The sequence below is a fragment of the Haliotis cracherodii genome, unplaced genomic scaffold, assembly GCF_022045235.1.
Source record: "Haliotis cracherodii isolate W230 unplaced genomic scaffold, xgHalCrac1.p SCAF_7, whole genome shotgun sequence".
In the NCBI taxonomy this organism is placed as follows: domain Eukaryota; kingdom Metazoa; phylum Mollusca; class Gastropoda; order Lepetellida; family Haliotidae; genus Haliotis; species Haliotis cracherodii.
This window is the reverse complement of record NW_027266330.1, coordinates 54,686,223-54,698,844: the sequence shown is the minus strand read 5'-3', so window position 1 is coordinate 54,698,844 and position 12,622 is coordinate 54,686,223. Positions and strand designations below refer to the sequence as shown.

Here is a 12,622-nt window from a genome sequence, read left to right as displayed (position 1 = left end):
TTTTCAGTGTGGCAGGTCTAAGGTTTGTGTAATTTTCTGTTTGAATATGGGGTTATATTGAACCCCAGCCCAGTAATTTAGGGTAGTTTGATTTCATCTGACAGTTGTAAAATTTATACATTAAAGCATTCGTTTTCTACCGAGATTGGGAGGCCTCTAATAAACATGTAAGTTACATACAACTCTATAGATGTAAACACATTTGATGATACATCTGTGTGTTTAAAGTTGATTTTGACAGCCCGGGCCAAGTCGGACCGAACAATTCTGACAAAGATTTTTTAAAGAAAATACGGTAAAAGTGTTCGACTTTAACGGATCAGTTTTCTTTCAATGCGATGTACTGTGACATTATAAAGTGGTATAGATGTAAATACATTTGATGATACATCTGTGTGTTTAAAGTTGATTTTGACAGCCCGAGCCAAGTTGGACCGAACGCTTATGAGACTGTTGAGAGTATGAGAAGAGGTCTACTTTAACCAACGTGTCTGCTTAAAACACGATGAACAGTGACATTATAAAGTAGTATTTACTTAGATATAGAACTATCCTATACATGTAAAGGCTATGCCGACAGATTGTAATTTGTATCACAACAGCTAGAAGTATCTAATACGTTTCAAATCCTATTTCGTTTAACGATTGCTCTTTTACATGTTACCTAGATCAGCGACGCTTACACACAGCTCCACTTTCTGGAGTGATTTACTCCGAATCACTTAATTATGATGCACGTTTTTGGTTTGTGATTGTTAGGCAATCCCCTTTTCAGGTGGGCAAAACACATTGTTGGCAAAACATTTTAATGTAATTATAACTCTTTCATCATGCTATTACATATCAACTTTATCACATATCAGATGTTCGTTGAAACAGCGCTTTTGCAGTCAAGCGTTTGGATCAAACATTTCCTCCTTTTCCTGTGGTATTGCCAGTTCATTGGTTGATTCAACCTCAGCTGCACTGTGATATTTCTTTAAAACAAAAACAGCATGCAACCGCTGCACGATATGTATAATTAACAGAATAACTGACTGTAAAAACAGCAAATACGAGAACCACATATACGTCACTTCCTCCATCAGGTATCCTAGCAACAACGGTGTCGCCATTCCCGCCGATGCTGCGCATATCATAATAACAGACGTAACCTTTCCCGTGACCTTGATGACGTGCTCTTCGACCCACGTGAAGGTCGTTGGAAATACGATAGATGTTGCCAGACCAATCCCCACAGACGAAATCCAAATTCCAATATTTACCGCAAAGAGGGAACAGATCAGGAATGCACCCAAACTCGCTGACAAAATTACAAGACACAGAATTATCATTGAGGATGGAGTCAACATCTTAATGAAAAAGATCCCCAGAAACCTAAAGGCAGCAAAGCTCCCCCAAAACACAGACGTTACCAAAGCTCCATCAGGCTTGGTCCAGCCCATCCCTTCCACGGTAAATACCGCCAGGAAAGATATAAACGTCTCTTCTAGAGCGCAATAACAGAAAAAGAATGCCCCAATCAAAGCCACAGTTATTACATAGACCGGAAGTGGTATGCGCTGTCGGTCATCTTCTTGATCGTCTTCCGGCTTCCGGTTTTTGTCAACCCTACGGAGAAAGAACTCCACGAAGAAGGGAACGGCCGCAGAGAGGAACAGGACAGCTGTGATTATGAAAGCAAAAAGGATTTCAGATTTCAGGACGTCTTCAGTAGAAGCAGTCGTCATGTTGTTACTGGTGCCATTTAATCCCAACAGGTCCTGGACGTACGCATTGGTTGAATTGTATCCATACTCAAGAATATGAGACTCGTTGGCCAAGTCCGTTGTGATCCTGGGTTTGGCGGACTTTGGGGCAAGGAAGGGTTCTGTTACCAGAGGGGCTATGAGACCTCCCAGGGCGAAACAGAAGTGAAGAATCTGCATGAAAACACGACTATCCTTGCCCCAGAGTCGGAGCAAGTCGGCATTGCCACCTGGAAGTAAAAGAGCCTCATCAGTTGTTGCATGATACGTTTTTTGTTGATTTTATGTCAAAAATGAAAGTTACATTGGCTACAACACATCAGTGACTTGCTGATGGTGTGTAACAAGTTTTATCATCGAAAACGAGTCTCCACAGGAGATATTGCTTGGGTAACATCAAGCGATCACCAGCAATCAAGCAATTGTATGCCAATGCTATGCGGTCCATTTTATGGTCATTGGTAACCACAATCTAATTAAAATCGTTCTCGCTATCATTAAACAAAGATCTGTGGACATCCCATTACGGGTCACGTCATAACGACCTTTCATCCGACCAATCAAAGCATCGCTTACAAGATCATGAAAGTGACAGTCGGAATGTGTTTTCTAATCATGCAACCTCGAAAACGTTAAGACGGGGATTTCCGAACGACAGTTACGGCCAGTACGACTGATTCCGTCAAAATTATCGTCTGTCTCTCGCTTCCATGGGATAAACATTTGAACGGAGGAGGCGTTGCACAGTACGTAGGAAGCTTGTCGACTTCTTGTTAGTCGTTTCAGTCAAAGTTCGTGAAAGGTCATTCAGACGTGACTCGTAGTGGGATGTCCTCAGATCTTTGTTTAGCGGCAGCGAGAACTTATAGATCTGATTTTAATGAAATTGTCGGTTACCATGATGTCGCAATCAAATGACATCACTCATCTCTCTGCGACTCATGATGGCTGGCAGTACCTTTGGCACTTAAGACCCTGCTTATTACTTTTTAAAACTGAAACAACTGAAGAATAATATTGGATGATGTTTTATCGGCTCGTGTAGATATATTTGTTTTCAAAAGACACTCGGGGTAGATTCTCCACATGCGACGAAGCTTGTCGTAAGAGTCGACTAACGGGATCGAGTGGTCAGACTCACTGACTTGGTTGATGCATGTCATCGTATCCCATTTGCGTGGATCGATGCTCATGATGTCAATCACTGGATTGTCTGGTCCAGACTCGATTATTTACAGATCGACGTCATATAGCTGGAATATTGCTGAGTGCGGCGTTAAACAACCAACAGACATAACTGGGACGCCAGAGAATCCTAATCACGAGAGCTGACTAAGGGTCACCAGGTGGTCATGCTCTGTGTCATAGCTGATTGCAGGTCATCGTACCTAGATTGTTTTGGACGTTGATAATTCAATTGTGGCTTTCAGAAACCCATGCTTGTGGTCAGAGGCGACTAACGAGATCGGGTGGTCAGGCTCGCTGATTTGCTTGATGCATGTCATCGTATCCCAGTTGCGGAAATTGATGCTCGTGATGTTAATCACTGTATTGTCTGGACCAGATGCCATTATTGACCGCCGTCATGTACTAGAATATTGCAAACAAAACAAAAAGGCCATCGTGCGGCATCGTAGCCAGATTGCGTTGTACGTTGTTCCAGCATCGACATATTTACAGACCCCTGTGGTAAAGCCATAAACCAACAAACAAATATATCTACCTGTGTCCACACCAGCAGCCACAAAGGATCTGAGGAAGTACATGGCGATCATCGCTGGCAGCGGGGTACAGAGCGGGATGACTGCTGAGAAGATGCTGCTGCCGACGAGGCAGGCTGCCAGCAATAGCAGCTTGTTACACTTGTCGTACAGAAACCCACTGACGAACGCACCGATCATGTAGCCAACAGCTCCTGATGTGAATAGCGCCGAGGCCTGCTCCACCTTTGTGTTGGTGATCAGCATCAGGTCAAGGAAGGACGGGCCGCCCTGGCCAGCAGAAAAACCCTGCAGAAAGTGTGAATTAATGTATGTGTGTTTGTTGTTGATCGTCTCACTCAGCAATATTCCAGGTATATGGCGCCAGCGTGTAAATAATCGAGCCTGGATCAGACAATCCAGTGATTGATATTGTGAAGAACGATCGGTGTATTGTGACAGTACAACGTTATTTGTTAAACTGTCCAACTGTCCTTCCATTTTGGGTCTTTTTTTAATGGATGAATGTGAATATAAATGATATGGTATTTGAAGGTTACAGAGATACAGTATTATCTGCAGTGAAAAAGAGTATCCACCGACGAAACGATACTCAATTATCTTCTACTAATAGCAAAATGTTATGTGTATAAATGTCTTTCAATGATGTGTACATTTCATAACTATGTTAAGGAGCCAGTGTTTCATGTACCAACTATTAACAAACATCAGAAAATGCACCATGAAACAACAGAGCAAATATCAGAATCTCTGCCCAAGTTATGTCTCCTAAGTCTGCACATACTACGACCCGTTAGGCAAGCAACGTGTTCCTGTAGGGTCTGTTGTAAAATCGTGATACATAATCGTGATAAATAAGTTTTATAAAAAAAAGACAACAAAAAAAACGAGTCATCAAGCATGACAACCCGCTCCATTTGGTCGCCTCCATTAGTTCGATGAGAACCAATATTCTAACCCAGAATCTCCACGGGGTTTCATTTAGTTTTACGACAAGCATTGTGTTAGGCACTGCGGACTTATTCTACCCTGGAACTCACAAGGGCGGTTTGCATGACGTGTCACCTTACACCCTCACTGTAACCCAAATCTCCACGGTGGAATGAATGGATTGGGTTTAGGATCCTTTGATCGTTTATTTGTTTGTTGTTTAACGCCGCACTCAGCAATATTCCAGCTATACCACGGCGGTCTGTATATAAGCGTTCTGGGCCAGACAATCCAGTGATCGACACCATGAGCATCGATCCATGCGATTGGGATACGATAACATGCATCAAACAAGTCAGCGAGCCTGACCACGCGATCCCAGTAGTCGCCTCTTACGACAAGCATTGTCGCCTTTAACAAGCATGGGTTGCTGAAGACCAATTCTAACCCGGATCTTCTCTTCTCAGGGCAGATCTCTCTGAAAACTACTTCAGTTATATGGCGGCGTGTCAGTGTCATCATAATCAAGTGATCTTAGCACTACGATGAACATAAGCCAATGTTTTAGTATGAGAGTTACGATCACCTTAGCGCTAAGATAGCTTTGTCGAACGGGGTACTGATCTCAACCCAATACATCCCTCACTGAAAGAAGTTCTGACCACACCCCCAGAGAGTGAGTGAGTGAGTGAGTGAGTTGGGTTTAACGCCGCTTTTAACAGTGTTCAAATTATATCACGGCGTGTCAGCTTAATGTGGGAGAAAAGTCCGAAGTGATGCAAGTCTCAGACGTTTACCACTTCGCTGACAAACCTAGAAACATAATCGGGGCGAACCGGGATTCGAATCCACAATCATAGGCTTCTGGCGTGCCCAAGGGACGCAACTCTGCACAGCGAATCGCGGCGCCTCAGACGACTGGGCCACCCGTGCTTCCATCCCCAGAGAGGGTTGCTGATGTTAACTCTCATTTTAATGAAGGATGTGTTGGTTCTTGAACTAATCTGTGGTCAGCTTTCTAAAACGATCGCCTTCTTTTTTTACCATCCAATTTGGATATTTCCATTTTAACAAAAGAAAACCGCCACAAAACAAAAACAACAACATGTTCTCGATAGTACTCCCCTTTAGGTGTCGATAAAATATCGCTTATAGGACACGATGTATTAAATTTCCAAGCATTATAGTTTTTTGTTGCCATCGGAACTCGATTAAATTTGCTTTTGAGGTAAATTTTGGTTTCTCCCGCTCGTACCCAGAATTCAATAGTTTGATGCTGATTGGTCGATTAGACAGTTCCCCCGAATCTATAATAATTTATCACTGAACTTACCAGAACAATAAACGCCCAGAACAGGAACATTGTACATATGAACTTGTTCCTGTAGACGGGGTCTTCGAAATTTTCCTTAAATTGGACAAAAGAAGATTTCTTCTCGTGTGTCCTCATCTCCAAGTCATCAACCTCCATTGTTGCTGGTTCTGAAACAGTGAACGCATCCTGTGAAGTCGGCAGCAATCGCCCGGGTTTTTTTCTGTGAATGAGTGAATATGGTTTTGAAATGACGCTTTTAGCAATATTCCAGCTATATCACGGCAGGGAGCATCAGAAACGAGTTCACACATTGTACCCATGTGGGGATTCGAACTCGGACCTTCGGCGTGACGAGCGAACGCTTTTACCACTAGGTTACCACACCGCCCCTTTGAAGGCGGAATTATACGATGTGGTGAGTTGGCTCGGCCAGGGCGCATAATGTGAGTGAGAATCAGGGAATTGTAAATACTCCATGTATCTATAAGTACACCAAATATTTGGAATGAAATTGTAAAATTGAAAATGTCAAAAGTTATGAACCGAAGGGGTCGAGAGTTCTGCCTGTTCCTGTAAGACAATGCAAACAAGGTGAGGTGAGGTGAAATGGGGTTTAACGTGGCGTTCAAGACTACTGCGGGGGAACGGGTGGCCCAGTCGTCTAAGGCGCCGCGATTCGCTGTGCAGACTTGCGTCCCTTGGACGCGCCAGAAACCTATGATTGTGGATTTGAATCCCGGTTTGCCCCAAATATGTTTCTAGGTTTGTCAGCACCGTACCCGTGCTCGTGGGTTTCACCGAAGTGGTAAACGTATTAGACTTGAATCACTTCGGGCTTTCCTCCCACATTAAGCTGACAGGCCGCGATATAGCTGGAATACTGTTAAAAGCGGCGTTAACCCCAACTCACTCACTCACTCACTCACTCACTCACTCACTCACTCAAGACTACTGCATGCACGTGTGTGTGGCTGCTTGTACTAGTCCGGACTGATGCCGATTTATAGTGCTAGCCCTCTGAGATACCATGCCGCAGTTTAACATGAATACCCCGGTCAGACACAGTATACTGACTCTGAGCCGACCAGTCCTTGTTTTAGCCCCTTTATGTCTCCGGGCGGACGCTATTCCACTAGACCACACTACAGACAAAGAGCCTGTTCACATGCATTGGAAACATACATACTGTCCGAGATACAAGAAAGACCCCAAACTCGCTGACTTGGTTGATGCATGTTATCGTATCCCAATTGCCTAGATCGATACGCATGATGTCAATCACTGGATTGTCTGGTTCAGACTCGATCATTTACATACCGCCGTCTCATAGCTGGAATATTGCTGATGCGGCGTCCAGCAACAAACAAACAAACAAACAAAACCCTGAAGCACATAATTATAGAAACCAAACTCACATACTCACGTCACTCAGTCGTAGACAATAAACTCTCAACGTGCTGTCACTGTGGCGTTTGGATATGAGGGACTATTGCATCCTCCAGCGTTATGAAGCGGGTAGCGAGCGATGTGTCAGTCTTCTATAGGGTGTATTTGACTTTTCTGCAGCTGACACGTCTTGTTTGAGGGAGAGATAAGCCACGCGGAGACTAAAGTATGTCGACAAAACACAACTGTGTCAAAACACAGATTACAGCTGATCAAGGCTTCTATCCTGGGCTGAATTGTTGAGATATCTGTCCTTTAACCAGTAGTCTGTCATTGGGTCGACAGCACTATATTTGTGATATGACAACTACTGCGCCTATATGATCATGTGAGTGAGTTGGGTTTAACGCCGCTTTTAACAGTATTCCAGTTATATCACGGCGTGTCAGCTTAGTGTGGGAGGAAAGCTCGAAGTGATGCAGGTCTCAGACGTTTACCACTTCGGTGAAACCAACGAGCACGAGTATGGTGCTGACAAACCTAGAAACATAATCGGGGCGAAACGAGATTCGAACCCACAATCATAGCTTTCTGGCGTGTCCAGGGACGCAACTCTGCACAGCGAATCGCGGCGCCTTAGACGACTGGGCCACCCGTGCCCCCTATATGATCATGATTATGGTTGCTAGACAGACATGTAGACATTTGTATTGGGCCGCACTGTGAATATTTCGATAGATACTTTTAACTTACTAAACTCAGGGAATATATAAGACATATATACACTCCCTGTTAAAACCTATACCCTGCCAAAGCGTTGTTATTAGTTCATATCACCAGTGGTGAAAGTTAAAAATTATAATCCCAATCTCATTTAAATCAGACCTTAGTTCTCGATACCACTCAACAAAAGATCGGACATCGTAATCCTGGTCACGTCAGAACGACCTTTCATCCGACCAATCAGAGCGTCGCTTACCAGATCGGGAAAGTGACAGTCGGGATGTGTTTTCTGAGGGACTGCCTAAAATTCGGGCCGGGCCGGGCGAAGACGGGCGAAAGTTTTATTGGCTATTTACTCAATTATCGGGGACCATACCTACATATTACTGATGCAACATACACACTTGACATTAATGAACAATCACAAACCAAAAACGTGCACCATAAGTAAGTGATTGGGTGTAAATCACTCCAGAAAGTGGAGCTGTGTGTAAGCGTCGCTGATATAGGTAACATGTAAAAGAGCAGTCGTTAAACGAAATAGGATTTGAAACGTATTAGATACTTCTAGCTGTCGTGATACAAATTTCAATCTGTCGGCATAGCCTGTACATGTATAGGATAGTACTATATCTAAGTAAACACCACTTTATAATGTCACTGTTCATCGTGTTTTAGGCAGACACGTTGGTTGAAGTAGACCTCTTCTCCTCATACTCTTAACAGCCTCACAAGTGTTCGGTCCAACTTGGCCCGGGCTGTCAAAATCAACTTTAAACACACAGATGTATCATCAAATGTTTTTAAATCTATAGATTAGTATTATATCTACCTATATACCACTTTATAATGTCTCAGATCGCGGTATTTAAAGAAAACAAGGTGCTCAAAGTGAAGCCCTTTTCCCTCTACATTCTCAACATAGTCTCTATCAAAAGTGTTTGGCTTGTGTTGGGTCCGACTTGGCCCGGGCTGTCAAAATCCACTTTAAACACACAGATATATCATCAAATGTGTTTACATCTATAGAGTTGTATGTAACTAACATGTTTAGAGGCCCCCCAATCTTAAATCCTCGGTACTTACTTACTTAAATAAGGAATTTAACGTGCGCTTTCCGACATATGCGTATTTCGCGCACGGGCCCGCCAGGCCATTTGGTGTTTGGTCGAAAAGGGTATGTCCGAAAAGGTGAGGCAACCTAGGTGGGTCTTTTAGGGTTGTTTACTTAATTTGGAGAACAATTTTGGAATTTTGAAATATGCCATAAAATGTGTGGGGGAGATTAAAAGAAGTTTGTGTGTTTTTATAGGGTTTATTGGCAGCTTGTTTGTTGTACTTCTATTTTTAAACGCGGCCAAGTAGGCCTGTTTTGATTAGATATATGCCTAGTGCTTTAAAGGTTTTTAAGTCATTTAGGGGGTTTAGTACCGTTGCTAGTGTCATTTGATTGTTGCAATTTAGAGTGGATTGGAGTGTTGTTCTGTGTTGCTGGTAATGTGTGCAATATAGTATTACGTGTTCAGGCTTTTCTTTTAAGTTGCAGTTGGGCCATTTACCGGTTTGGTGTTTTTTTAATTCGGTGTAGGTGGGAGTTTAACTTAGTGTGGCCTGTTTGTAGTTTAGTTATTACTCTGTCAATGTTTTGGTTTTATGATGGACTTTTGGTTTTTTGACTGGCTTTTGTAGCAGGTGTTTTAGTTTGCAATCAGATTTCTGATAGTTATTTTGCCACTTTTGGAAGATTTTTTCCTTTGTGATATTTAATTTCGTTTTTGGATATTGGTAGGTTGATGCTTTCTTCTAATTTTAGTGCTGACTTGGCTGCTTTGTCTGCGTGTTCGTTGCCAAACACTCCAACGTGGACAGGGATCCAAACTATTTCTATGTCTTTACCTAGTTTACGTACATTGTTGGCGCTTTTAATTATCTGTTGTATTAGTTTTGGGCGTTTTTTGTGTTTTTGTTTTTTATGGCCTGGAGCCCACTTAATGAGTCTGAAAGGATTAGGGTTTTTTTGGTGTTTATTTATTTGATTGCTGTGCAGAACTGTTACTATCCCCATCAATTCCGCTGTGAAAATTGATTGGTTATTTGGGAGCCTATATGATTGTGTTTCTTTTTGGGGTTTGTTGATATGGATGCCGAATCCTGTGCGTTTTGAGCCCGGGTCAAAGTACCCGTCTGTGTAAATGTGACACCCAATTTGGCCATTTTTCTTGAATGTATGCTAGTGTGATGGATTTACCGGCATTTGGATCAGTTTCTTTATTTAGTCTGGTGGAGAGAGATATGTCGATTTTGGGGTTTTGGAGTTTGGGTGTGAAGGTATTATTTGGGGCTGTGTTTAACAGTAAATTATTTAGGTTGTGTGTGTTTAGGTAATTTATTATGCGTTGAGAGATTGGTGTTAATTTAGGGTTTTTGCGAGCTGGAGCTTGGAGTCTGGGGCTTATGTTAGTTTTAAGGATCTGTTGAATTTGTTGGTTTTCTTGGGTTGAGGCACAGTAATTTATTGTTAGATGTTCTCGGCGTAGATCCAGGGGTATTTCGCCTGTAGCGATATGCGCGACGTGCCATGCTGAGTGCGTTTGATTATCTTGAGTGCTTGACATTGAATTGAGTTTAGTTTATCGCTTAATGAGGAGTTTAAGGTGTTGTAGATTTGTCATCCATAGTCTATTTTTTATCTAATTAGTGATTTGTAAAGTGACAGTAGGGTCTCCTTGGAGGGCCCCTAGTTGGAACCTGTCAGGCAGCGTAGTGTGTTTAGATCTTAAGTGCATCTATTTGTTAAGTTTTTAATGTGAGCACCCCAGGTGAGGTGTTCATCAAAGATTAGTCCAAGGAATTTGGTTTCTTTTTGGAATTGTATGGGTTTTTTGTTTAGTTGTAGTTGGGAGTGTTTGCACGCATATTTCTGTGTTTGAATACTATCCCTGTGTTTTTTTCGACATTTAGTGAGAACCCCCATTTATTTGCCCATATTTGAATTTTATGTAATGCATTCTGCAGTAACTTTTGAGCCATATTTATGCTTCTAGTGCGGACCCAGAGGGCTCCATCATCCGCGTATTTGGAAGTTTGAATTTTATTGGGTATTCTCTCGTATAGGTCGTTAATCATAATGTTGAAAAGCGTTGGGCTTAGAATGCTGCCTTGGGGTGTGCCATTTTCTAAGGGACAGTGATAGCGTTTGGTCGATACCCACGGTTATTTTGCGATTAGTTAGGAAGTCTTGGATATAGTTTATTATTTGGCCTTTAAATCCTGCCTTTTTTAGTTTTGGTATTAGCCCGTTATGTCATACCATATCGAAAGCTTTTAGAGACGTCTAGAAATATGCCTATTGTGTATTGTCGGTTTAGTTGGCCCGTTTTGATGTCTTGTTCTAATCGGGCGAGGTTGTCTAAGGTTGATCGGCCTGGGGTGAATCCACTTTGATCTTGGTTTATTATATTGCTTTGGTCTAGATAGTGTTGGAGTCTGTTTTTGACCATTGCCTCCATGATTTTACATAAGTTTGAGGTTAGGGAGATTGGTCTGTAGGAGTTTGCTGGTTTGTGAGGCTTTGGTATTGGGATGACCAATGCATCTTTCCATGAAGTAGGAACCTGACCGTTTTGGTAGATGAGATTCTATAGTTTAAGTAGTGATTCCAGAAGATTTTGGGGTAGCTGTTTAATTATTTGGTATGAGGTAAGGTCAAGTCCTGGGGCTGTTTCCTTTTTTCTATTATTTAGTACATGGAGTAGTTCCTCTAGTGTATATTGTTGGTTAATTTCTAGGTTATCATCTTTGGGTAATTTGAAGAATTTATTTTGATTTTTTATTTGTTTTTGGAATTCCCCGGGGAAGTTACTATTACTACTAATGGCTGAGAAGTGGTCTGCAAGGTTTTTTGATTTTTGTTTAGGGCTTGTCGAGTTATTTATGTTCGGTGTTTTCTTTGTTTTTTTAATGCCTCGGATTGCGTGAATGGGCAAAAACCTGCTACCCCTTAAATATGGAGGTGGCTTGCACAGACAGCAGACAGACAGTCGGCGGACAGCAGACAGACAGACATCAGACGGACAACACACAGACGGCAGACAGACAGCTGATGGGCAGCAGACGGACAACAGACAGACAGAAGGGCACCAGACGGAGACAGAGAACATGGGTAGACCACCAGGTGAACACCACCACCAGCTAACAGTGAAAACGTCCCCTGTGAGGACCATAGCCATTTGAACTGTCGGGTGAATAAAACCTTTTCCTGAACACACACATACAAAGGGGCTGTTTTATTCTGTCATCATCTTCGCCAACTTGCACAGATCACGAAGTGCTCCTTGTAATGAAAACGCGATATCCATTCAGATCACTGTTCTTATCTCGTATAGCTTCACAAAGATAGCGACTTCCATTGGCCACGACCTTGTCGATCAGATAACGAAAACATTCGCGATTTCATCCCTGACACAAAAACATAGGCAATAGTTTGGGGGTTTAAAAGACATGTCAACAAATACAGGAAGCGGTAAATCACTTTCATACGAAGGTGTACCAGTCATGGATGTTGATTTTGCGAAACATTCTCTAATTGGGCTGTCGATATCTGCGATAGTCGAATGATATATAGCATAGGAAAGTGGGATTGATGTGGCAAGGGTGGCAACAAGACTTTGATAAAAAGGCTAGTGGACGCTCTTGCCTCGGGATGATGTTCTGTCACTGACATGACATCTCTTAAAGGACAAGGGCATTTAGCCACTATGTACACTCAAAACAACAAACTCTACATCGGCTTGCTATCA

General features: G+C 42.5%; 1 protein-coding gene across 1 annotated transcript; it reads right to left on the bottom strand.

Annotated features, from left to right (window-relative positions):
* Positions 1 to 890: 890 nt before the first annotated feature.
* LOC139448456 (sodium-dependent glucose transporter 1A-like) lies at positions 891 to 5,870 on the bottom strand. The gene is made up of 3 exons (XM_071230006.1): positions 5,733 to 5,870; positions 3,472 to 3,757; positions 891 to 1,978 (listed from the first exon to the last, which is right to left on the bottom strand). Exons 1-3 carry the CDS (start codon positions 5,868 to 5,870, stop codon positions 891 to 893), a joined length of 1,512 nt encoding a protein of 503 aa, XP_071086107.1.
* Between the last annotated feature and the right edge of the window lie 6,752 nt (positions 5,871 to 12,622).

What these genes read in the sequence shown, in the direction of transcription:
- LOC139448456 (XM_071230006.1), bottom strand. Translation starts at nt 5,870, where the DNA reads ATGGAGGTTGATGACTTGGAGATGAGGACACACGAGAAGAAATCTTCT. An exon ending in TCTGGGCGTTTATTGTTCTG is followed by an intron (nt 3,758 to 5,732) that starts GTAAGTTCAGTG and finishes CACTTTCTGCAG; the next exon opens with GGTTTTTCTGCTGGCCAGGG. An exon ending in GGCTGCTGGTGTGGACACAG is followed by an intron (nt 1,979 to 3,471) that starts GTAGATATATTT and finishes TTTTACTTCCAG; the next exon opens with GTGGCAATGCCGACTTGCTC.